General features: G+C 37.9%; 2 protein-coding genes across 2 annotated transcripts in view; one reads left to right on the forward strand and one right to left on the reverse strand.

Moving 5' to 3' along the window:
• The first annotated feature begins 4,863 nt into the window (after window positions 1-4,863).
• Window positions 4,864-11,601, forward strand: LOC137992666 (bcl-2-like protein 1). The gene is made up of 3 exons (XM_068838141.1): window positions 4,864-4,957; window positions 5,062-5,618; window positions 8,230-11,601. Exons 2-3 carry the CDS (start codon window positions 5,193-5,195, stop codon window positions 8,341-8,343), a joined length of 540 nt encoding a protein of 179 aa, XP_068694242.1. The 5' UTR covers window positions 4,864-4,957; window positions 5,062-5,192; the 3' UTR covers window positions 8,344-11,601.
• Window positions 11,602-11,805: 204 nt separating this feature from the next.
• The window catches only part of LOC137992665 (uncharacterized), a 50,405-nt gene continuing 37,210 nt past the window's right edge, over window positions 11,806-25,000 (reverse strand). Inside the window, exons 8-11 of the mRNA XM_068838140.1 lie at window positions 23,303-23,413; window positions 20,164-20,466; window positions 18,592-18,885; window positions 11,806-14,174 (exon numbers count right to left, since the gene is read on the reverse strand). Of these exons, the coding sequence (XP_068694241.1) occupies window positions 13,942-14,174; window positions 18,592-18,885; window positions 20,164-20,466; window positions 23,303-23,413 (941 nt within the window). The 3' untranslated portion in view covers window positions 11,806-13,941. The remainder of the gene's footprint in view (window positions 14,175-18,591; window positions 18,886-20,163; window positions 20,467-23,302; window positions 23,414-25,000) is intronic.

Consider the following 25,000-nt stretch of genomic DNA (forward strand, 5'->3'; position numbering starts at 1 on the left):
CCGTCATTTAAATATTCTTTTGTATTTTATTCAAATTACCCCTTGAGGCCCTCGTTTCCTTGAGCTGAAAATGTCAAAAGAATATTTTGCCGTTGAACGAGGCACAAGTCTAATTTTCATAAAAACAAAAGACTATCTAAATGGCGGCCATTTTGTAATAAGGTGTAAAATGGGCTACATTTGGCTTTGACTTGGCATATACAAAGCACCATCAGCGATCTTTTTTAGTTTCACTTTGAACTAAGGGTCTTCTCCAGGTCTTCTCCCACCACGACCCATATTTGAAAGCCGAGACTACTCCTGGGAACAGAGGTTTGATCACAAGCATTCGCGGAAACGGAGGCCTGGTACCCCAGCATCATAGCTGTGGAGCCAGGCGAACCAACAAGAATAAAGCAAGATGAACAACACGCATGGCGTGATGTTTCTTGCACAAACCTGGTTGGTGTTATCGTGTTGTCCTCCTTTCTTTTACTGTTGAGGAACAACAAGACATGAACCCAAAATCAATATGGCGGGAACCGCTGGTGAGAACTTTGTTGCCAAATTAGGACAGCGTGGGAAAAAGAAGGATCAAACACCGAAACTCCTATGCGACATAAAAATGGCTTAAAAGCTTCGTTACCTTTTTGTTTTGTTTTTGGAAAATGCTAAAAATTTGGGGCGGTCGGACTCCGCTACAACGAGAAAAACAATAAAAAGGTATGGCCTGAGTGCAAAAAAATATCTTGCCCAGGATGTACCTAAGTAACTAGGAAGTCACCCAAAACGCGGGTGCCGGGCTCGGTTGCCTTTTTTTTGTCCCTTTTTTTTTTTTTGTTTCAATTTTTGTCGTTATTCCTCCTGTAGCTTTTTTTTTTCGAAATGAACAGGCATCTGTCCTTCATTGAGTGTGGAAATTAGTCAAAAACAGTAAGGAACTTATGGAAGCATGATGTTCTCAAGGGCCTATCTTAGTGTTTTTTTTTTCTCTCGAAATCGGACTTTTGTATTGTTTTGGGTTTTTAATCGAAGTGGGTTTTTGCGGAGCATCTTGGACCAATCGGAATTAACGTGGTATTTTTCCGAAATTAAGATAAGTTCGTCCCCCGCGAGAGGGCGCGTTTTGCCTGGGCTTTTTGGGAAACACGCGCCCTGGGACGAGGTTGAGATAATTTCCGAAAATGCTGAAATTGAAGGGCCTACCTGCCAGAAACACTGAAGACTCGCTGAGCTCCACACTTTAATACATTCGTAATGTTTACCTTTCTGGAGGGGAAAAAAACAGAATCGCACTTCCGCGTTCGTCACGCAGTCACGCAACGTTTCTCCATTTGCTTGTTTGCCTCGTGTTTTTGTCTGTCGTTACTACAAACGGTTTGTAGTACAGCCAGAGTCGCACGGGAACTTGCTAGTCAATTCTATTCGGACGTCAAGGGATCGCATCCAAATATCACGAGTGGTTGTCTCGGTAATCGAGACCATATAAACAATGCACGGCCTTTAGCGTTTGCGTTAGCATTTTTCACCAGCGTTGTGACTGCTTAGGGACCTCTTAACAGAACACCATTGGGGTAGAAGGTTTAAAATCCTTGGCGAACTCTTCGGCGTGGTGGTGTAATATTGCGGTGGAATATACCCCTGGCCTGAGTGTGTGGGGAGAACCAACGAACCCTTCGGAAATTCACCGAAAATGACTGTAGTCACCTGCAACTGTAAACAACAGCCATTTTGTTTTCCTCGACCCCGTTTCCTTTCTTCTTCACAACGCTATTGCAGTTGACAATCTTATCGGTCAGGAAGGAAGACTACTTTTTCTTTCACTATTCAGTGTTTCAAGTATTCCAGTGGTAATGAACAATAGAGGGAGAACATTGGGGCTTTTCAGAATGCTTTTACGTTTTCATTATCCATCACTTTAGGGAAAGATTGATGCTTTTAGCGACTGGACATTATTCAAGCGGGAAACATTTCATTTTTCATGATTCAAAAAAATAGCGAAGAAAAAGATGTTCAAGGGCTCCAGCCAAAGAAAGGTGGTAGCCTCAAATCTCCCCAGTTTTCTTAATATTAGAATTTTCTAAATGTCCTCGGAACCTTTTAAATGTCCGGTTATTTTGTGGCCCAGCGCAGCTCACACACCCACCATGAATCAAAACTCCGCCCTTTTCGATTGATTGATGTGTCTTCACTTATACATATTTAAACCTAAATCAAAGCGATGGTGTTTCTTGTGTGAGTCCCCCCCAGGATGGGTCCTTTGTTCCATTTGAATATTGTGTTGTGTTCCCTTGTTCCCCAAATTACAGTCAAACTTGTTCATAGTTTTCTGATCCCTGAAATTGTCGTGTTCCCTTGTTCCCTACGATATTTTGTCATTGTTCCCCAGTTCAAAATAGGCATGTTCCCTTGTTCCCCAAAACCCCTGGGAGGGGGTCTTGTGTGGTCTACAACTTTTCTGTCATATATTCTCCAAAAACAAAATATTGGATATAATCATAAAATTTGTCAGCTTTTTCTTTCCGCGACTTGTTACTCTCGTTTATTTGCTTTAGGTATAACAGAAGTGGCTCATGCCTTAATTAAAGTTATTTCTGCAGTGCGTCTGGTCTTTGGCACACTGATAAACGGAAACGTTTGCATAATAACCTTGAACTTGCGTTTTAAAAGCACGTGATTTGAAGTTCTTTCTTAAACAATACCTGCAGTATGGAAACGCAAACAATATCATGTGACCTTACTCTTTTTATCCGAACCTAGCCTTACTTCTGACATTTTTAGAGAACTTTCACCACAACCTTCTCTCTAGATCATCATTGTAGTTCGGGTATTCCCCATCCCTCTTCCTAAGTTCAGGCACGCAATGTTTTCCCAATGTTCTTGTTACCGGCGGCAATCACTTTGCGCGTACCGAATTAACTAAAATCGAAAAAGTGTTTCGCTTTCCTATCTTAAAAACTGAAAACGTTGCTGAAATGAAGAAATGCATTTTGAAAAACAGCTTCAAAAACAGCGTTCCGCGAGGAATGAGCAAACAAACCAAATGAACAAAGGATTTGAATAATTCTTGAATTATTTCACACGTTCGCCTGCCTGCTGGTACTTAATTTCTTACGCTGGCATTTAATTTAAATCAACAAGCCGAGAAAGAAGAAAAAGCAGATGATGTATTATGTTGCACTGTTGTTTTTATTGCTGAAGAACAAGGAACAAGTGGTTTCGAAACTGGAAAACAGGTGGTCACGCAACAATACGTACGAAAACAAACACGTACGCCTGTATGACACACGTCCAATTTCCGGTTTATGAATAAATATACAATGCTTTGATTTGCACAACTACAGTTAAGCGTTTTAAAATAACTTAACCAATTTTACATCTCTTATTTTACAGTAGCTGCGTCTAAATATTTATCTACATGCCCTCTTTCAGTTTACAATATACAGCTTGCTATGACCAGCTTTTAACTGGGTTTTTGTTGACATATAATCGCACTTAAATATGTACAAAAGGACTTTCAAAAAATCAAGCAGAAAACAACTAATCCTGATCATGTTGTGATTTCCTAACATAAAACCGCTCCAAAGAGTTCATCCCATGGGGACAAGTGGAATCTTCCTTCAAAAAGAAAGTTAATCATGGCCGTTTCTCGGCCAATCACATTTCAGCAGTCGACCGTCGCCTTGACATAAAAGTCCAAGGGTACGTGGAAGTAAATTGTATGACAATTTAATCACGCGTTTTCGATGGCTAATAGCAAAAAAATTAGTGATAAATCGACGTTAAGGTTGAACTTATCTTAACTAGTAGCTCACCTGAATCCCAGTGAGCTTACATACGAGTTAATCCCGCAACAAGGCAAGGTCAGATCTACGAGATGTTCATCTCTCCTTTTACCACTTTCTTATTCCTGCACGTTCATCCACTCTTGCTGATTCTCGGTGGAAATTTGAAGGCATTGTCAAGCTCATCCCCTAAAGCTCGTAGGATTTGACCGACTTGACGCGGACTAACATTGTTATTGTTCAACAAGATATCTTCTAAATTCAACTGCGTCACAACTGGTTGGCCGTTTTCCATATGGTCCGGTGATCGAGCTACAAGCTCATTTTGGCCTCTCCTCAAGTTTTCAGTCCCTCTTTCATCCCCCAGTACTTTGATTCTGCTTAACTGCGACTCCATGATTGATTTTTCAAAGAGCAGTGGTTATTTTTGTGAGTTCCAGCCGGCGGTTTATAATGATATTGGTAAGCTCTCCTCGAAGAGTATCAGAAGAGGTGAAGGTTATTTCGTAGTTTTTCGAGTTGATCAGCAGTCGATCCACTTTATAAAATCCTTTTTCAGCTGCCAAATGTTATCTTAGTCGAGTGATGTTTTTGTCTTCGAGGAGTAAATTGTTCTTGTTCGCTATCCTCTCAACCGGTTAGCGGCGAAAACCCCTTTTCTCTATAAAACAGCTATGTAACAAACAGTAGTCGTGTTGAATAGTTTTCGTGGAGAAATTGTCCAGGTGAAGTTGAATTGGAAGTGAAATAATGTGACGAATCGAAAATCTGACCTTCGAGTTCTTTCCGTTCTCCACAACAATCAGACACAAATAGAAACAAACAACGTGCCACTGTTCTAAAATTTTCAGCGTTTTCGCCGAGAAATATGCAGTTAAATATAAACCTGACGCAGCAAATGGAGGCAGCGTATTCCATTGTGAATAGTAACCAATCACATTGCAGGAAATGGGGATCTGATTAGACATGTGAAAGAGTATTGGAGAACACGTGTCTGGGTAACGTCACTTTCGCGGGAATTTCAATGTTTTCTTACCGATATTGCCCAGATATGGGAACTTTAGGTTCACAGCATTGGCCCACCTGCACCAATGATGGCTGGTCATGTGTTAAAAATTCCTCTTTGAAGCTCATAAATATTGCGGTTATCACAAGTTCCTATCTAGCTTTTTCGGTTGCAGGAATGGCGGAAGGTAGTTTCGCTTTGTTTACTTTGGAAAACGCAAAATTCTAATTCCTTGCGCTTTTTAGCCCATGGACGCCCTGCTTCATTTTCATACTACAAATTATTTTGCAGGTCGATGGAGCGAAGGAGAACTTCGGAAAGAGACGGCGAGGAAGAATAAATAGGGCTTTGTGCGACAACAGAAAGAGGAACGTGTGTATTCTCCACCGTATAAATTTTAATGCGTAAAAATTTGAAGCCCAATGGAGAGTCGAATAAAACTGCCAAGAACTGAAGATTCGCCGATAGTTCAAGAGGCGAAGGCCCTTGCCAAAGATTTTATATCGTACAGACTCGGGAATGGACCTATCCTCATGTCAACTACTGCTACAACGTTGCGCAAACTTGCCGATCAAATAGAAGAGCAATACCCTTCACTGTTGAGCCATTTGTGCCACAAACTCAACATAACTCGGACCACTGCTTACACAACGTTCGTCGAAATTGCTAGCGAAGTGTTCGTGGATGGAATTAACTGGGGAAGAATAGTTGCGCTGTTTGCGTTTGGGGGTAAACTGGCTGTATATTGCGATCAACACAACATGAAAGACCTTGTGTCGTCGGTCACTGAATGGGTAGGAAGATACGTCGGTGGCTTGAGTGACTGGATTGAGAATCACGGAGGATGGGTACGTTACACGTTCAAGTTTTTACTTTTTCTCTGTATTCACTGTTTGAAAATTAGAAAAATATGAACCGGTTAATAGGACATTTAAAACCTTGATGATGTGTCATTGTCATTGACGTTACAAAAGTTTACTCGTAAAGAATGAAACCTTCGAGTTTTCTGTCGTTTTTTTTCAGGCGCCACAAACTAGTGTTATCAATAATGAAAGCGATTGCCACGGGTCGAATGCCGGGTGAGCAGGAAGGACTGATCAGTTCCCTTTCTGTTCATACAAACTGTTTCTATGATTGTTTGACTTTAATATTTAGCTTTTTCTTTGCTAGAACATATTTGGAATATTTTTGCGTTCGCGCCCTTCGATTAAAAAAACTTAACTCCACAATATATCACGAAATGACCAAGAAACCTTTATTTGAAAACAATAATGCTGGGCAAGTTTCTGTGTTGAGTAAAAAGTTGTTTTATGAGTTTTCTTACCTTCTTTTCAAGATAGATATTTATTTAGTTACTAATATTGATACTGAAGACTAGTAGGCCACTTTCGATATATTAAAATTCAGCTTGAAAGAGAGGTTTAGAGGACAAAGACAAGGGAAAGTGGCCTCATATGTGAATATCTTTCACATTCATTGCAACTTGTTTCTATTGTTTTTGTCCCCTCTGCCTCGCTAGCACTAACAACCTGAACATTAGTATCTAAAAAAATGGCCTATTGTATGGGTCAGCAAAATAATGTTGAAAACCATTGAAAAATTGTGGTAAACTGAGGAAACAGACGTCTTCAAGGTAACTACATGTGGGATAGTAGCGTCAGTGAAAAAGGACCAAGACACACATTGGTTCTGTAACAGAAAGACAGATATGTGCTTGCATCAATGGGAATGGGCCCCTGGTTGATTTTGTTGAGAGTGTAAGGCATTCTTCAGCTCTGCCTTGCTCTAAGGCGCATGTTATGGAATGATTCTATAAGCCTGGTTTTCACTAGCGACGCAAGCACAAACACAAGCACAAGAGCACTTATTTCACCATGAAAAGGGAGCTGATGCAAGCATAAGCTCAAGTTTTAGGATCAAAATTTTCCTTTTCCTTGTGCTTATTCTTGCGTTTGCTTGGACTGTGTAAAAACGGGACTTTACACAAGCACTATGCAAGCTGTGATGCTCATCCAATGAAAAAGACCCTTTCCAGATTCTACTCACAGCGCCACATTGTAAGAGAGAACATGGAACTAGTGAAACTTTGCTTGTGTTATGGTTCATAATTTCTCACTTACCACGAATCTCTTGTGCTTGCGTTTGGGCTTGCATCACAAGTGAAAACCATGCTTTAGTGTCCACTGTGGGACTCACCATCAGACCATTTAGATCTTGTGCAGTAGCTACTTTTAATGCTTCGTCTTGAGTCTCAGATGGTGCCACAGTCAGGGCTGTCAACCCCCAAAGTCTTCAAATATTGGGAATTGATAGGGATGCCATGATAGAAGACGTAATAACGCTTGTGAGGTCATTGATGGTGATATCACATTATGTCTTTTACGCAAAAAATACTCCTTGACTCCGTTCGATGTATGATGTTTAAATCGGAATTCTTTACAACTTTTTCGGCTGCATTTGTCTTTACAAGTTGGAAGCAATCTCATCTTTTGATCTTCAATCTCCACGATTTGACACAAGACCTCACACAACCCACAACCACTTGAAAAAGGTGTCATTGGCATTGCAACATTTAATTTGATTGGTTTATTTTGGAAACCCAGAGATAAGGGCTGGCCTGATAGGCCTTTCTAGGGTCATAACAGAGACTGTTATTTTGGACCAATCACATTATTGCTTAAATTACAATCTGTCATTAGCAACAAACGGTTAGCTGGAGTTTATGAAACATTCAAATTTTGTTGTTATCAATGTTAAAATAACTCAAACCACACAAAGTATTTGAAATCTTATTGTTGTGAAAGTTAATTCTCACTAGAAATGACAAAATTTGGTGATTAATCAGGAGATTTCAGTCCGTAATCTTGAGACTGGGAGATACGTTCCAAAATCTGGAGTCTCCCGGATTATCTGGGAGAGTTGACAGCCCTGCACAGTATTAGAAAGTTAAGGTTGCATGATTTCTATGTATGACTTTTTGGGGTGGCGAGGTTGAGATGATTTTCAGGTTTCTTTTAAGGAATACAATGTACGTAGATTTAGCCTCAGCAGTGGTTTCACCAATGTGGTTGTCCCACTGAAAAAGATGTGGATGCCAAGACTTGCAAAAAGCTTGGAAAAAAAAACAACACTCCAGAAAAAAAAAGTACTGTGGAAAATGAAAGTCATACAGTTTATTTTTGTAATCTTGTAGCATAACCTCTTCACAAAAATATATATTTTTATTTTTTCATTGTGATGATTAAACCTTGAACAGTGTTTCCAGCTTTCACCAAGGGAGGGGTGGTTGGTTAATTATTACAGAATATGGTAATTGCACAAAGAGGAGGGTGTTGGTGGCTGGGCAAGGCCTGGCAGCTCTGGTCTTCAGGTAGAAATTGAGGTTACCTCTTCCTTAAACTGGCTGGGCTGGTTGGAAAATTATGCTAGTTGTGCACAAACATTGTCAATTTTTTTTAGGATGGCCTAGAAAAACAGTTCACCAACAGAGGAGAGGATGGTGCATGGTGGAGAGGAGTTTTTCTGACTACTCTTGGACTTGGAACCTTGGCAGCTTTCATGTATAGTCGATGAACCACTCATTGCTCTAGTCTAAGTCTCAGCTGACTCAGGGAGAGAGGCCTCTGAAAGGGCAAGTCATGAATGGCATCAATGGCTTGTAATTACATTTGTACATATGCCTTTCTCCCTGATTGACTGGGTGCATGACTGGGTGCAGAGGAGACAAAATAATGATGATCAGGGTGTGTGGAACATAAAGATTGAAGGCCAAATATCAGGAGGAGAAAGAAATATGATAACTCTCCGTCCTGTTGTTTATAGTGAGCATGAGTTATTACTCTAGTCTCGTATGTAACTTATAATTCACTGTGAACAACAGGGAGTGATCTGTTTTGCAAGTCACATTTTGATAACTTTAAAATTCTTCTGGGGTTGTGTGTTTTCTACAAACTGTCCTAGGTGTGTGGAAAATGAAGCTTATCATTTTCACACAAAATGATTTGTTGCACTCTTATGCATTTTTTTGTGGGGGAGGGGGGGCATTGTTTTCCAGGTATTTGGTCTGCGATCTGCTTCTTTGGTCTTTGTTTTTCTGTTCAGACCCAAACATTGAGGCTTTGCTGCAATACACATATTTGCCCAAAGTATTCTACACTTCAATTGGTAAATAGCCAACTGAAGAGTAATGTTGTCTACATTTCTGATGAGATCACAGTTGCAACTAGTTTTTGTGACTAGCAACAACATAAGAAGTTTTATGATAACTTGTTTGATTCTTGATTTTGAAAAAAAATCTGATTTTCTGTCTTAAACACTACTAGCATTGAATTTTTTTTTTCCCAGATGCAGCGTAATTAAAACCTTTATCTTAAACTAAATTAATAATTTAAATTTTATCTATTCAGTCATACATGTATTATTGATCTCTAAGAGTTATTCCATTGTTGGCCATGGTCAAGGCCATATAATATTATATTGCATCAAGATTATTTATGGTAAGAAATATATCTAAGTCTTACTTGTATTTATTGCCGGCAGTGTTGGTCAAGAATTTAAAAAAAGAGCGGGCTGATAAAAAGTATGGTCCTGTTTTAAGAGCTGCAGTAATCTGGATTACATGTTCTTTGGTTTCAAAGCCAGGAGTTCTTGGTACATGTATAAGAAAATAATACGTTGCTATTCAAGCATGGTTTAAGGGCTTCAGCTAGTACTTAGGGTGCACTTTGTTTTATACATGGTATAAAACTAGGAGTAATCAAAGATTAATAAGTGCGTTCGAAGTTGTAGGCCTTTCTTGGTCTGTGATAGAATATCAGTATAATGTTTTCATCTAGTCAGGATGGGAGGATTGTTGGTATAATTATGTACATGAACGTTTGTATCTACCATTGTAGAGGAAATAATCACCTTTATGGCAGTGTAAAAAAATATTATGGAGTGTATGGGGGTCGCTTGTGCAGGTTTGCAGTGTATTTTGTTTGGGAAAAATAGGGTTGGGTATAATTTTATTTAGTAGCAGACTCATATGTATCCTGAAGCTTGAGGGGTTAAATTCCAGTATTGCAGATGGCCAGACATACATGTAAAACCAAAGGAAGACTCTTCTTTAAGAAGAAATGATTTAAAATTTTATACTGTGATTTGCATTTTTGTCATGTAGTCTTTCTTTGTCCCCATGAACAGGTGTTTTTTAAATGTATGAAGTAGCCTAGTTTTGTTTATCAAGTTCAGTTCATGGTTAATCTTGACAAAAGCACGGATAGAAGGCAAATGCAGTACCGGTTGTCAGTTAATCTTTCAAGCTATTAACAGGAGCGACTTATAATGTAAAAAATCAGTTTGTCTGTTTGAATCAAATAATTATAATTAACATGACATACTCGTAATACACAAATGTATATCTTTTAGATACAAAGAGTTTTGGTTACTGTATAGCTTGCCTATGCCAGCCACTTTAGCAAGGCCTTCTTCTACAGAATGATGTGCTTAGTTTCAAACCTTGGTTTCGTTGCTTGATTTAAATATCTAGTAATAAAAGAGCCAGCTAACCTTTTTTTTCGGTTTGAACGTTACAGCTCCTTTTTTTTGTCCCTTCCAATTTCTGCCAAATGTAAATAAAATCAGAAAATGCTGGCTGCAACTTTCAATACAACCCTTAAACTCATTGAGTGAGGTGTATATATTATTATGAACACACTTTTTACTTGAAAAACTGTTTAAATTAAAGGCTGGTCCGTTTTTTCTTTTCTATTTTTGGGAAATTAACAAGTACCTAGGTTATCAAAAGTTTTCAATTTGGCTTCACAGTACTTTCCATATAAAAAAGTAAATCAGACTCCTGGCAACTTTCATATCTTTTGAGGTGCCATTACCCTTTTTCTCCAAAACTGGTTTAAACCTCATATGGAGAACCCAGTGGCAACGATAAAGGATTAATAAAAATCTTCATAATGACACTGTTTCACTACAAGCACTAGAGTCCTTCAGGTTTTGTTTTTCATGCAATCATGTTTTGTAGCTAATAAATTCTATTTAAATCCCACAGGGTTTAATTTAAAAATTTAACTAAAGAAACAATGGATTGTCTACTTTCACCAACACATAACACAAATACGTTTTTTTGGAGTTGGGCCAAGGGTTCTTTCCATCAAAACAATAGATATCCAATTCACTCCTGCAAGGAAACAGCTTGTATTGCAGTTATGTAAAGAAACCCACAAAATGTAAAGCATTATCTGTTGGCAGAAGAGTAACAAATATCCGCAGTGAGACAGTGCAATCATGGAACCTGCCTATCAGAGTCTCTGTAATGGACTGGATCCATTTTAAGGACAGTTGTCGTTAATTTTTCCTCTCCAGTTAGAACTATGACTTGTTGTGTATTATCTCTTGAAAGGCGTCTCTAACCTGTGACGTGACTGTTTAGAAACAGTTATTTAGAAACGGTTTCAACTTGTACATTTATTGTAACTGTTATTCAATTCAAACCTGGAGTGAGTTGATGAATTTTATTTATAAAATAATTAGCCTTGTTTTGTTTAGTTTTATCATCTTGTAGACCACTTTCATAAATGGCAACCACTTTTACATTCTTTTGTCTTAATGTTAGACCTGCTGCCCTCAATTTAAAACAAATTCTTTTAGAATATGCTCGTCATAGTGAGGCTAGAAAGGCTTATAAGCATTAAAACAAAATATTTTATTTGGCTGCCATTATGAAAGAGGTCTGATCTACAGCGAGTAACCAATTTACAAGCAGTGTACTTGTGTCTCCTTCAACGGAGTTTACAACGGAGTTTATTGTGGAAGAATAAAAGAAAGACTTCCTGATTTTGAAGATTTTTGATGGGAAAAGGGGTTCACCTGTCTTTAAAATTTCAGATTCTCCCCACCCAAGCACCACGTGGCTTGATATTTCACAGCCAGTGACTTTTTAATTTGTTTTTGAGTGAACGGAGTATGCAATTTACAGAATAGTATATAATTATGTTAATCCTACTGTATTAAAGCAGTAAATGTTTTAAGAGCCTATGAAGTAAAAAACAATAGAATGATGCTTATTTCAAAGTTGAACACTAGTGCTTCTTGTGGAATATTGGTAAAAATCAAGAAGATCCCTAAGAGTTATGGCACATTGTTCTGTGTAGCCTTAGTAACACTTTGAGCCAAGACCCCCAACTGTCACAAAAGCATCAGTTATGTTTTGGTTCATAAGCACATTCCCTCATGAAGTGAAAAAAAAACACTATTTGAGTTTTTGGATTTGCATCGTATGCAAGTAAGTTGATATAATCTCTAAAAAATTGATATCTTGATGATATGTCTCTGAAAATTGCCATTTTATCAACTTTTTTTCTGTCTATTAATAAGTCATCCCTCAATTTTGTGAAGAAATTAATTTTATATTTTAAGTGTGGGCTTATAGACAAAAGATAGCAGTCTCCTTGCAATTATCTGGACAAATGTAAGCCATCATCTCTTTCAGACAGCTCAAAAATTCATGCAGCTTCACCTAAATCTCTCAGGTGTCTATAAGAGACAGGTTTTTAAATTGTCCAGGTAAGTGCAATGATCACTGCTACCTTTACCCAATTTTGTATTGATAATCATCCAACTAGAACCAAAGAAGATCCAGAACTGGCAGAATTGTAGCTCCATATGACTATAATTATGACCTGAACAGCACTTGGAGGAAAACATTGTACTGTTAAAGTGCTACTACTATTCTTTTTCTTTGGATTTCAAAACTATGTTAACTTAACACTAAGTGACCCAAGTTTTAAGTTGTGATTTTAAAAAGACACCTGTTTATTTTAACTGGAATTTTGTTATTTATTGGTCCGCCATTACTAAAATCTTGAGAGAGCTGGGTCGAGGAGAAAATGACATCAAAGACTCACTGGTTTAAGAATGCAATGCATGTTTATGCGGCTGAGTTAATATGCAGCACAAGAGTTTCAGGCTTTCAGACTTTTAAACTCGTGTTTTGCATATAAAATAAGTTGTGTTTACACACTGAAATTTTAAGCTAGTGAATAAAGGATGTCACTTTTTGTTTCCAACCCTCTGAGGTCCAATCGGTCAGTTTGGAACGTGAGTAATGGCGGGCCGTGAAATCCAAACCTTACACTCAAAATAAACAGCCTTTTGGATAAAAATCAAAGCTCAAAATTTTACCAGCCAGGTGTTAAGCGAACATGCTTTCAAACTCTGAAGAAAAAAAAGAAAATGATTTTTTGATCATAGTAGCACTTTAAGAGTAGCAATTGACACATCAGTGAATTACACACAGTTGGTTTTTTTTAGTTAAGTTATCAACTGTAGAAAAAAAGGACTTTTGTAAGGTTTAAGCCCCCGTGTTTGTACAATGAAGGGCACAGAAAGACTTTCCAAAATATAACAAAGCTTAAACATGGAGTCTTCAAACATTCCAGCTATTCCAAGACAACTTCTGTATGAAGCATTCAACTCACATGAAGGCTTTCCTGTTTAAGAATAAAGCCTAAAGTTTGGTCACTTTTCATTGTTAGGAAAATATTGCGGAAAATGAATGAAATGTGAATCAAACCTGCAGAGACCAATTTTTCTGGCTATGGACAACATCACTGCTGTTCAAAGCTTCTATTAACTACCTGCATTTATTGTGGTATGTGACTTTGTCAAAATTCACAGCAACTGAAATTAAAGGTTTGAAGTGAAAGTACAGCAGTGTCCCATATGGAGAAACCACTCGTTTCTGGGTACACTACATGTAGTTTAAAGTGTAATAAAAGTCTATAACAATAATAATTTGATAGTTAAAATAATTTATGATCATTAATGAGAGGTCCCAAAGTTTTTTACTTTCTACTTAGTTGAAGAATCACTTGACCTGCTTGTGTTACGCTGTAAAAGTGGGGATAGAACTGTTACTGTTGGGCAGCAATGAACCCAAAAATGTGAACTTTGAAGGCACTGGGAAAGATCAAAATGCTTAAAATTGAAGAAACGTTTACATGGCCCAGCTTTCCTCCTTTCTCAAGATTTAAATGTGACAAACGAGTATATTTCACGACAAGAACATAATTATTTCTGTCAAGTGTTAATAAAAAAAAAATAAGGCCATCAATTTTATATTACCATGAACTACTAAACTGTAAAGAATCATTAAAAAAGATCCTCCATTCATCTCTAAATGCCCTTTGAGATGAAAAGAGAATTTAGAAATTCATTGAATTGCTGTGTTTCATATATCTGTTGGAATACAGGAGATTTGACTCTGGCCTCTTCAATAGTAAACCATGCACATTCTTCGTGTACACTGCCTTGAACATGGGGGGACCTTCCAGAGATCATTTCTTGCTTGCTCTCTGGTGTGGAGGCAGAGTCATGCGAAACTTCAGATGGTCTTGGCAAGTGGCTCTCTTTAAAGAAAACAACATTAAATATGTTAGTGGTAGATATTGAACACTTCCATCAACATTTAATGAACAGTATTATGCCTCACAAACTCCACAACTTATAGTGAGTCAAAAGCATTAAGTAAAAATGGTCAAAGAGACAGCATGGTCAAATTTGTGATAACAGTAACCCCCTTACAAAATGGGCACTTATAACAATTTCCCTGTACTTTTAGACAGCGTTAAGCTACTGTATATAGGAACACGCCCACCTTTTTCGGTAAAAAAAATATAATATTGAATTCGGCTCTAGTCTTTTTAACTTCTTTTTCTTCAGATTGGGATTTTTGTGAGATTTATAATATTACTTTTATTCATAACTGCTCCTGCAGGGCTTTGACCCAGAGGCAAAAACCTGAGGAGACAAGCTAGTGTAAAAGGGACAATATGTAAATTGGTAGATGTTGTGGAACGGAAAGCAATCTTGATTAATTTTGCTCAACTGAGCGCGCAAGGTGGTATCAGTATTGCTCACCGAGTTTGCGAGGTGTTGAGTCACAAAGCAGAAAGTCATAAGAAGCATCGATATCTAGTCGGGTAGGTAAGTGCAAAATTTTGACCAGATCTATACGAGTGAACAAAAGCACCAAACTTTGCACACTGCTTCGTTAGCGTATACCTAAAAACTTAAGGACTGGTGCTCAAGACAATCCTTTTTCTTTCGCATCAGCAGAGACAAATTTTTAAAAAGGTCACAATCTGGACTGCCTGTTTACCAAGCTCAGGTGGAAAAATGTCTTAGGGCAAAAATTCTTGATTAAAACTTCATGAAAATTAACCCATTGAAAAATTCGCGTGCCGTGTGTGTGATGTGTAAGACACTTGGAAAATTTACGAGGTTTTGCAGTGGAAAGCGAGCGTTAAAAATAAACCATATGCGCAGTAAATGTACACAAGATAACGAGTTCACCTTGAAGAAGAAACAGTGAACTTCCAGATGATGTAAAAATATTGCCAAAAAGTGATTGAAAACACGTCTTAAGACTCAACTGAAAATGTAAAGGTTGAATTTTCGAAGCAGCGCGCGTTAAGCAATCAAGAAAGTTTTCGATAGCTAACTAAACAAAGCGCTTGAAAAATATATATTATAACTCAAAATATGCCTTGTGCAATTTACAGTTAAGTCTAACCACTCAATGGATAAAAATTGCTTGAAATTTATTCCAATCGCTTTGTTTTCTTGCAGGTATAAGTGCAAAAAAAAAGAGAAAAAACGCTGATGCCGAATTAAACAAAATTTCACCACGTGTTTTCTGCTTGTCAAAATACACAAAACCGCAAGATTAATTTAGTTAATTGATCACTATCATGTTTCATGAGAGAACAAACAAGGTCAAATTGTGTACAAAAGCGCTCTTTCGAAAACTTTCACTGAAAGATAACTTACAAAGCACAAGGAAACCAACAGAGAAAATCGCTGGAGGTATTCTCGCATTTATGGAATATAAACGCACGATCGGATTGATTTATTTGTTGAAGACACTGATCTTCCGAGGTATGCCGAAGGTGAAAATTCCTTCAATTACCAATTTACTTTCGGGAAAAAAAACTTGTTCTTTGCAAAAAATCCATCGGTTGATCAATATAAAGCTAAATTTAGGAGCAAATCAACGCCCATTATGACGTTAATTGCTACGAAGGCCTTTAATTCTGCGCGGCTTACTCCATGAAAAAAGGCAATGCGCTCGGGGGTTTTAAGAGTTTTTGACAGGCATACCTACTCGTTTCGTTTACCATTAATTTCCATGGATCATCTCCTATGAAAACTAAGAAAAATATTTAATTCATTACGATTATCTAAAACGAAGTAAAGAGCAGTAGCTGCCACGAAATCTTGAATTCGAATATTATCGACCTGATCATTCCAGCGAGCTTCATGTTTATCATCGGTCGCTTGGTTTTCACCGTCTTTTTCGTGAGGATACCTAAACTTCGAGCCAGGATTCGAGCTAGGATCCGAGCCAGGATTCCAGCCAGGATTCGAGCTAAGATGAGCTTTCTCCGCTATTTATTCTCGAATCTTTCGGTTAGGTTATGTCTCGAATCGGTTAGGTCAGGTATATTTGCGTTGGTTCTAGTCTAGTTAAGTCTAGTTAGGGTTAGGGTAGGTCTTGGTTAGGTTAGGTTTGGTTAGGTCTTGGTTAAGTCTCGAATCCTGGCTCAGATCCTAGCTCGGATCCTGGCTCGAATCCTGGCTCGGATCCTGGCTCGGATCCTAGCTCGGATCCTGGCTCGGATCCTGGCTTTATTCTTAGTTTATCTCCTTCTTCGTCACTTTTAAAGCCATCTAAATCAAAATTGTTGTCTCTAGTATCCCCTCCTCTTTCAGGAAAACCACAAAAGATCTCTTAGATTCCTAGATCCTTCGAATCCGAAAAAAAAAGCATGAATATCCCCATCGTTTGATGCGTTACGTGACGCATCTGCTGTTGTCTTCGCGTAATTTGATCGCGCGATCGAAAGGGCAAAAAGCCAGCCCTTGTGGGGTCTCTTATCAGCTGTCAAAATATGCTCATAACACGGCAAATGATTGGTCAATTATCCCACTAAATCTCCATAAGAACAAAAAATTTAGATTTCCTAAGGGAGACTGGGTAGAGGCCTAAGATCAACTCTGATCAAGACGCCATTTTGTAGGGCAGGTACAAAACACAGGTCACAGGGCACAGGTCACAGGTCATTGTTTTACTAATACAGAATGTATCCTAAACATTCATAAAAGCTAACCTTAGGCCTAATTAGGCCTAAACAAACGTTTTTAGGCTTAAGGTTAGCTCTTATGAATGTTTAGGATACTTTCTGTATTGGTAAAACAATGCCCTGTGCCCTGTGCCCTGTGTTTTGTACCTGCCGCATTTTGTACGGCCGGTTACGGCCGGTTTAGGTATTTCTGGGGTCATCGCGCGCGGCCGGTTACGGCCGGTTTAGGTGTCAATGGGTATAGGCAAAAGAGGTTTCACAGCTTTCATTGCTATTTTCGGTAATCTTGTAAAGAACATCAAGTGATCTTTGCACTTATCTGGACAATTTCAGCATTATTGTCTCATATACGTAGACACCTGAAAAATTCAGGTGGAAACCATGACCCCTGCGATGTGAGGACAGTTGGGAGCAGGTCAATTTGTTGGGTTCGTTTGTTCCAGTGAAGGGCTCGAGGAATGAAATTAATGCATATTTGAAGTGCGGGTTATAGACAAATCCCTTTGGAGACACCAATTCGAAATAGATGGTATAATTATAGGTGTCTATCTAGGAGACAATTACTTAAATAAGTAGCCCATAACTATATAAGTGAACAACAGCCCTATATTCCTGTTAAGAATGAGAGCAGGAACCCGGGCCTGGGCCCAATGACAAATCTCGAGAAACTACCTTGATGTTATAACCGGACGTTTTTTCTTTGCGGAAAAGGTAGTCTATTTAGATCTTAGTCTACATAGATGTTAAATGCCGTGACATAGGTGGTAGTCATGGGCTCCTGCTTAAATTGTCCAGATAAGTGTGAGGATTGCTTCCCTCTTTCATCCAAAGATTTCTCTGCTTGTAACTTTACAAAATGAGGGGTGGTCCATGGACGTGGGGTCCATGTTTTGTATACGTCCAAATTACTTATAGTTGCCTAGTTCTACTGTAACTCATTGTTCGACCAGCACTACTCCTCAGCGAGCGAGGGAAGGAATAATATTATCCTGGTTGCTCAGGCCACTAGTGGTCCATATTTGTGCTTCAGTAGGGCATTCTAAATAATGATAACTGCATTTTCATGACCTTTTCATGTACATGTATTGTAGCTGAAAATGCAACTTTCTTATGCTGAATATTGTTAGCCTTGTCCGCTCTGCATTGATGTTATCTGCCTACCTGACTAATCAAAGACTTCCAAGTGCTGTTTAGCATAGCGATTGAAGGTGAGTAATTTTTGGAATATTTACAGCGATCAATTTTTCAGGCACAAATCAGAAACAGGGGTGACAGACTTGGCCCACAAAATGCTAGATGCAACCTCAGAAAGCAAAAGCATAGTCTCAGTACCAACATTTTCAAACTATGTTCGATCTTATTTACCACAGTTATTCACAGATAATATCAATCAGCAATCTGAATAATTATAATATATTATTATATAAACCTAGTTGTGTTCCTATTTTATGGTATTTCAAGGTACTGTGGAAAGAACCACATGGATAAAAAAGATGACGAAATGTTGCCTTCTAATTAATGTTCCTCTTCCTGTTTTACTATAATGATAATCATATTTTCAAGGCATTTTCCATAATGTAAATTGCTTTTTAACTGATAGCGCATCAAATTAACGTTGAAAATTACATATCTACAGTGTACATGTAAGTTGTACTTTTGAAAATGAAGTTTAAACTTCTACCTTTGGTTTCCAGAGGCACAGTATCAGTCTTGTAGTCATGTTCCTCCTTCTCCTTATCATCATCAGTGCATTTGCGTTTGACACCCCTCTTTCCATTTGATGCTACCTCAGTGTGATGAGTTTGGATGTATGGAGACTCTTCTTGATCAGCTTGCATGCTTTGACTTGCTAGACTGGCTTCCATGTTGGTAACAGTGTTTTCTTTAATGGCTTCTATGTCAGAACGATCACAAGTGTCTGCAGCTTTGTAGCACAATTCATCTTGCCCTTTGTCCCCTGTTTCTTCTTCCTGAGCTGGTGACAAATCAAGGCAAGGAAATTAGGAAACTGTGCCTTGCTCTGTCAAGACAGAAATTCATAAATAAATGTAGATGTTAACCCTTTCAGACCTGAGAATGAAACTCAAAGATGGCACTGCATGTGTCTATAGCACAGGATGATTTTGCACTTGTCAATGGGGGCTCGGGGATCTATTGTAGGTACAATCAAAAACTGTCCCCTTAAATTTAAGCCTTTTAGCCCTGAGGGTGAGACTAATAATTACTCTGTCTAGTGCCAGATGACGTATTTGTCAATAGAGACATCAGGGATGAATGGGTTAAAAGAAAGCTCAACAGTAAACAAGAGGCTTCAGGAAGCCTATAATTTTCCCACATGCTTTATTGTTAACCTCACAACCTGGCATAAACAAAATATATGATATTCACTCTCATTTAAAGATTTCTTACTGCCAGAGTTCATGTACCAGCATAGGAATAAGAATTTAAAATGCCTTTTGAAATCACAATTTAATGACTTAATCAACCTTAAGCCCTGCAAACAAGACTTAAGTGTACTACTGTACATGCAGGACAAATTTCATCTTGTGATTCCATGTTCTTACATAAACCAAAACAATAATTTGGTTAATTGAATTAAATAAAATGGCACTTTCATATCTCTAATAAAAGGTATCTCTTAAAACTTGTAAATTAACAACAAGGTAAAGACTTGGTTTTTTTCCAGAAAAAGGTAATACTGCCACTTAGATTCTAACTTGGAATCTCCTGATTAAGAGACCATTGCAATGAACTTGATCATGAAGGAGTTTGTGGTAAAACCAGATAATTTATTGCACACAATACCCATGGGTAATGCATGATCGACTCACAAAGAAATCTAACCCAGTTTCTTTAAAATTAACATTATTTCCCTGACATAGTTCAAAATAAGAAAAAGTTACTGTATTAATTAATCTAAATCTACCTACCTCAGTGACTCTCTTGCACGGTTTTGAGCCATTTGTTTTAGTTTGGTGTACGGAAATCATTTGAATTCACAAAAATAATTAAGAAAACTAAGTATGTATTAAATCGGAATAAGAAAATAATTATAATCATGTATTATGGGTGTAATTAAGCCTTCCTCCTTCCCCATTGGAAGACTGGTTTGGACGTCAACCCTATTTTAAGAACAAGTTAATGTACCCTTCCATAATCTGGTTGCCTCCACATAACTTCAAAAGTAAATAACATATCTACAGTGTACATGTAAGTTGTACGTTTGAAAATGACGTTTAATTTAAACTTCTACCTTTGGTTTCCAGAGGCACAGTATCAGTCTTGTAGTCATGTTCCTCCTTCTCCTTATCATCATCAGTGCATTTGCGTTTGACACCCCTCTTTCCATTTGATGCTACCTCAGTGTGATGAGTTTGGATGTATGGAGACTCTTCTTGATCAGCTTGCATGCTTTGACTTGCTAGACTGGCCTCCATGTTGGTAACAGTGTTTTCTTTAATGGCTTCTACGTCAGAACGATCACAAGTGTCTGCAGTGTTGTAGTTAATATAGCACAATTCATCTTGCCCTTTGTCCCCCGTTTCTTCCTCCTGAGCTGGTGACAAATCAAGGCAAGGAAATTAGGAAACTGTGCTTTGCTCTGTCAAGACAGAAATTCATTTATTAATTTAAATGAAATAATGTAGATGTTAACCCTTTCAGACCTGAGAATGAAACTTAAAGAATGATGTTACTGCATGTGTCTATTAAATGCCATTGCACTTGTCAGTGGGGGCCTCAGGTATCTATTGTGGGTATAATCAAAAACTGTCCCCTTTAATTTAAGCCTTTCAGCCATGAGGATGAGATTTAATTACTCTGTCTAACGCCAGATGATATTGCTGTATTTTGGTTAACTGAATTAAATAAAATGGCACTTTCATATCTCTAATAAAAGTTATCTCTTAAAACTTGTGAATTAATAACATTCCTTATTATTATAATTATGGCAAAGCCAGTCTAAGGCAAATCTGAGTGCTCTGATTGGTTCTTTCTCTATCTGGATTTTGCAGAAGGGACTGCTTCCATGGAAAGGGTACAAGCCATGTAGTTTTGTTTTTTTTTCGACTTGCGTGTACTTGCGAGGGAACTTGCACACAGGAAAAACAGAGACGAATATGAGCCAGCAACAGAAAGCGAGTGTCATGTAATAAACAACCTACTAACTGAACTTGGCTGCTCGAGCCGTACTGGAAATAAATGCATGCCCTCAGTCGTGGCAGTATACACAGACCTTGCCACGACCTCTGGCCAATATCCCCAGTACAACCCTCGCGCTTGGTTAGTAAGTGGTTAATATTTTACATTTTGAGGTGGCCCAAACCAGTTTCAATGCTTTCACGCAATGTTCTTATTAGAAGGATTGGCACTACAAAAAAGTGCTGTATCACGTACTAGCAATGTTATCGTAACATTGAAACACCGATAATTATTATTGCTGAACAAGATGCAGTCAAAATACTATATTGTAACGAAATAAGTCACCGCCACATGGCAACAGGAAGTTCTGTAAAAACACCCCATATTTGTCTTAAGTTTATTCATACCCGTATCTCAAAAGCGAACTCGGTGACCCCCATCTTTTATTGCTGGAAAGTGATCAGAGAGCCAAGATGACCCTTTCTGCAAGGTTAGAAAAATTATGTGCAGGTGGCTGACTCCGCTGCCCAGATTTGTTTTTTAAACTTTGCAAAAAAGTTTCATCTTGGCCTTCTGATCACTTTCCAGCAATAAAAGATGGGAGTCACCAAGTTCGTTTTTGAGCCACTAATGGTAAAATATAGGGTGCTTTCACTGGGCTTTCCCATTGCCACGGTAACTTACTACATCACAACAATGACCACATCTTGTTTGGAAATAACCGGTGTTTCATGTGGTACCATAACATTGCTGTTACATGATACAGCGTTGTAGAGTCAATCATTCTAAAGAGAGTGTCTTTTCAAAGTGTTTAAACTGGTTTGAGCCGCCTTAAAATGCTGCCAAATAATTTAAATGTTAATAAGCAAATGAGCTTTAACATTACCGGGGGGTAATATTTTGGAAAATACTCTGCCCGCAGGTTTTTAAAACAGAGCACATTGAAATCAGAGAGCCTTTACTTCATCAATTTAAAGTTCTTTTGACAATATTATACTGGAAATTGCTTTAATTTGTCACTAATCGTCATAACACCATAATACAGAGGGGAAAATTCCTTTCAAAAAGTACTACATGTAACAAAAAATAATGATAAACTGCCATGTTTCTGTTCAGTTACTGGCAAAAACAACAAGGCTGGCACACAACCAAAGTAAATTTTCATGTTTTACAAGCTCAGAGCAAAATGGAATCTATAAAAGATTGTCCTTGTGAAAAGGGGTAAAATTGAAGTGACACAAAATCATAAGCCCTTTTTCCAAGCGATAAGCTTGAGAAGTGACATAATCAGCGGCTATTATGGAGTTTCATAGTACAACACATGCACACATTGGGATAAAAACAAGAAGTCAGACACTTTTATCGGACTAGTACAGGGTGTAAGAGTTCATTGTTGAATTCTGTCAATTCCCTTATCAGTCATTCTGTATTTCGATACGATAATTACCCTAAGAAAGAAACAAGTCAACTATTTCTTTGTTTAGGGGTACAAATATGGCTACTGTGACCTTATGTAAAAAGTGAGAATACACAGCTGTTTTAAGATTTTACACAACAGTACATGTACATATGACAATCCGAAAACGTGGTTCCTTGACTTCGAAATATACCAGTGAGTTTTGGAATGAAGCCAACAAATGTGGGGTAAACAGTTAACAATGTCATTAAAGTTAGCAATAACATCTTGTACATTACAATATTCAGGCTTCTTGCTTTTACTTTGACATTTTGAAAGTCTTTTGTGCACATTAATGGCTCGGTGCAAACCTACCAAGTGGATTGGGAGTGGAGACCTATCTACTTAACAAATAGATTCCACGTTGCCTTGCATCTGTTCAGAAATAGATCACAGACGACGTCAAAATGTGGTAAGTACAAAAAAGTGGCACACGAGGCAATAGCCAAGTGTGTCACTGCATGATGTTCTTACCACATTTTGACGTCTTCTGTGATCTAATACTGAGCAAACACATGGCAACATGAAATCTATTTGTTTTACATAATAAAGAATTAAACTTTATTCACAATCGTGCGTCTGTTCTCTAATAGATCATAGGCAAGAACCAATCAAACTGCGAGAACTTGGGTTATTACATAAATAATCATACCAGTCCCCTTGGTAGATCTGACCCTCTACGAACAATCCTGAAAGACTCACTACACTGAAAAATTAGTGAGTCCTTACGTCATTTGAACAATCTACATTGCAAAGAGAAGAGGCATGAAAAGGCATTTCAAACCTCTACATGTACCTGTTTCAAACTCAAGAGATGTATTTATCTGTTCCAGGTCATAAGAAGCATTCAGATCATCCTCTATGTAGTCTGGACTGTACACATACAGAAAGTACTTCACTATGTCACCTGATGATCAAATGTTATTACAAATTATTAATCGCACACATAAGTTTGTAAATTTAAATTTCATGACCTCCTGGAACAATATAAAGATGCATGTGTATGGTGCTGTTTAGCCTATTATTTTAAGCATACATTGTTGAATGATCACAAGCTGTCAGTCATCTTTTGCTGATGATGCTCCCTCTCATAAAAAGTCAGTTTGTGATGTTTGAAACAGAACTAACATTTACTAAATACTGAGGCCAAGAAGGCTCAGGCTGTGTTGTTTTCATATTGTGTGCAATATGTAACAACGTATCTTTGCATTCACATTTTCAAGAGAGAAAGGAAAAGAAAGGAGTGTCAAGTCTTCTAGCGCTGAAGCACTAATTTGGGACACTGTAAACTGAAATCAACAAATTAATGCAAATCAAATCAATTGTTGATTTTTGAGGAAAAAAACTTTTTCATTTGTATGGATGGACTTTTCATTTTGACAGGTTGTCACCATCCGTTACAATATATTAGTTTAAGGGCCCTACTTCACATCTTAATCAACCCACTCTATAATTATTACACTTGCTACCTATAATATTGTTATTCTTTCAAAGTCAATCAACAACTGACGTTCCTGTGTGACAGATGGACTTTTTATTTTGATGGATCATTTCTATCGGGATCAGCTATACAGAGTTACGAGTAGAGTTGAGTTTGAGTTTGACTTTAAGATTGAGTTACAGTTTTTTGGAATTAAAAGTAGTAAATATTCAGTACAAGTCACTTCAAAAACTGTTTTCTCCGCGTTGAAAGATATATTTGCATAAAAGTTTGCAAAATGGCATGGCGTTCCATTGATCAAAACAATCTTATAATTACACCTTTCACGCCATCATTCAAGTCTATCGACGTCAAAACAATGTCTTCTTAGAGGGATACATGGCCTTTATTGTTAAGCCAGTTAAAGCCGGCCCGGCGGCTACGATGAACCGTATTTGTCGTTTCGCATCATGGCCGATCATCACTTTGTCCAGATAGCTGTCTAGATAGGGCAACCCTAAAATCCGGAATCCGGAATCACAGTACAATACAGAGAGTAAACACTATCCTAAACATTCATAAAAGCTAACCTTAGGCCTAATTAGGCCTAAAAACGTTTGTTTAGGCCTAATTAGGCCTAAGGTTAGCTTTTATGAAGGTTTAGGATAGTGTTTACTCTTTGTATTGTACTGTGATTCCGGATTCCGGATTCCGCGTTTTAGGGTTGCCCGTCTAGATAGACAACCACTGAATGACAAAATACACCACGTGACACCATGTATATTATTCCCGCTTTTTGCTCATAACCGCTGAAATTCTAAAAATCAATGCATCAACACGATTGTCACGTTTGCTACTCACCGAGCTGACCGAAGTTGGCAGTTAAACGAGCCGAGCATTTAAATAAGTGAACATGTTTGACCTAGTCACACATGTCGGAAAACCATTTCACTGCAAAGTTTAAAGAGACCCAGATGTTGAAAGTAATGCTCGATTGTTTCGCCTGGCCTTGATGGAAAATTACATTTTCCTTGAAGTGCTATTAAGTGGTAACTTAAAACTGTAAGTTATGAA

Source organism: Montipora foliosa, chromosome 2, assembly GCF_036669935.1.
Source record: "Montipora foliosa isolate CH-2021 chromosome 2, ASM3666993v2, whole genome shotgun sequence".
Lineage (NCBI taxonomy): Eukaryota > Metazoa > Cnidaria > Anthozoa > Scleractinia > Acroporidae > Montipora > Montipora foliosa.

What these genes read in the sequence shown, in the direction of transcription:
- LOC137992666 (XM_068838141.1), top strand. Translation starts at nt 5,193, where the DNA reads ATGGAGAGTCGAATAAAACTGCCAAGAACTGAAGATTCGCCGATAGTT. An exon ending in TTGAGAATCACGGAGGATGG is followed by an intron (nt 5,619 to 8,229) that starts GTACGTTACACG and finishes AATTTTTTTTAG; the next exon opens with GATGGCCTAGAAAAACAGTT.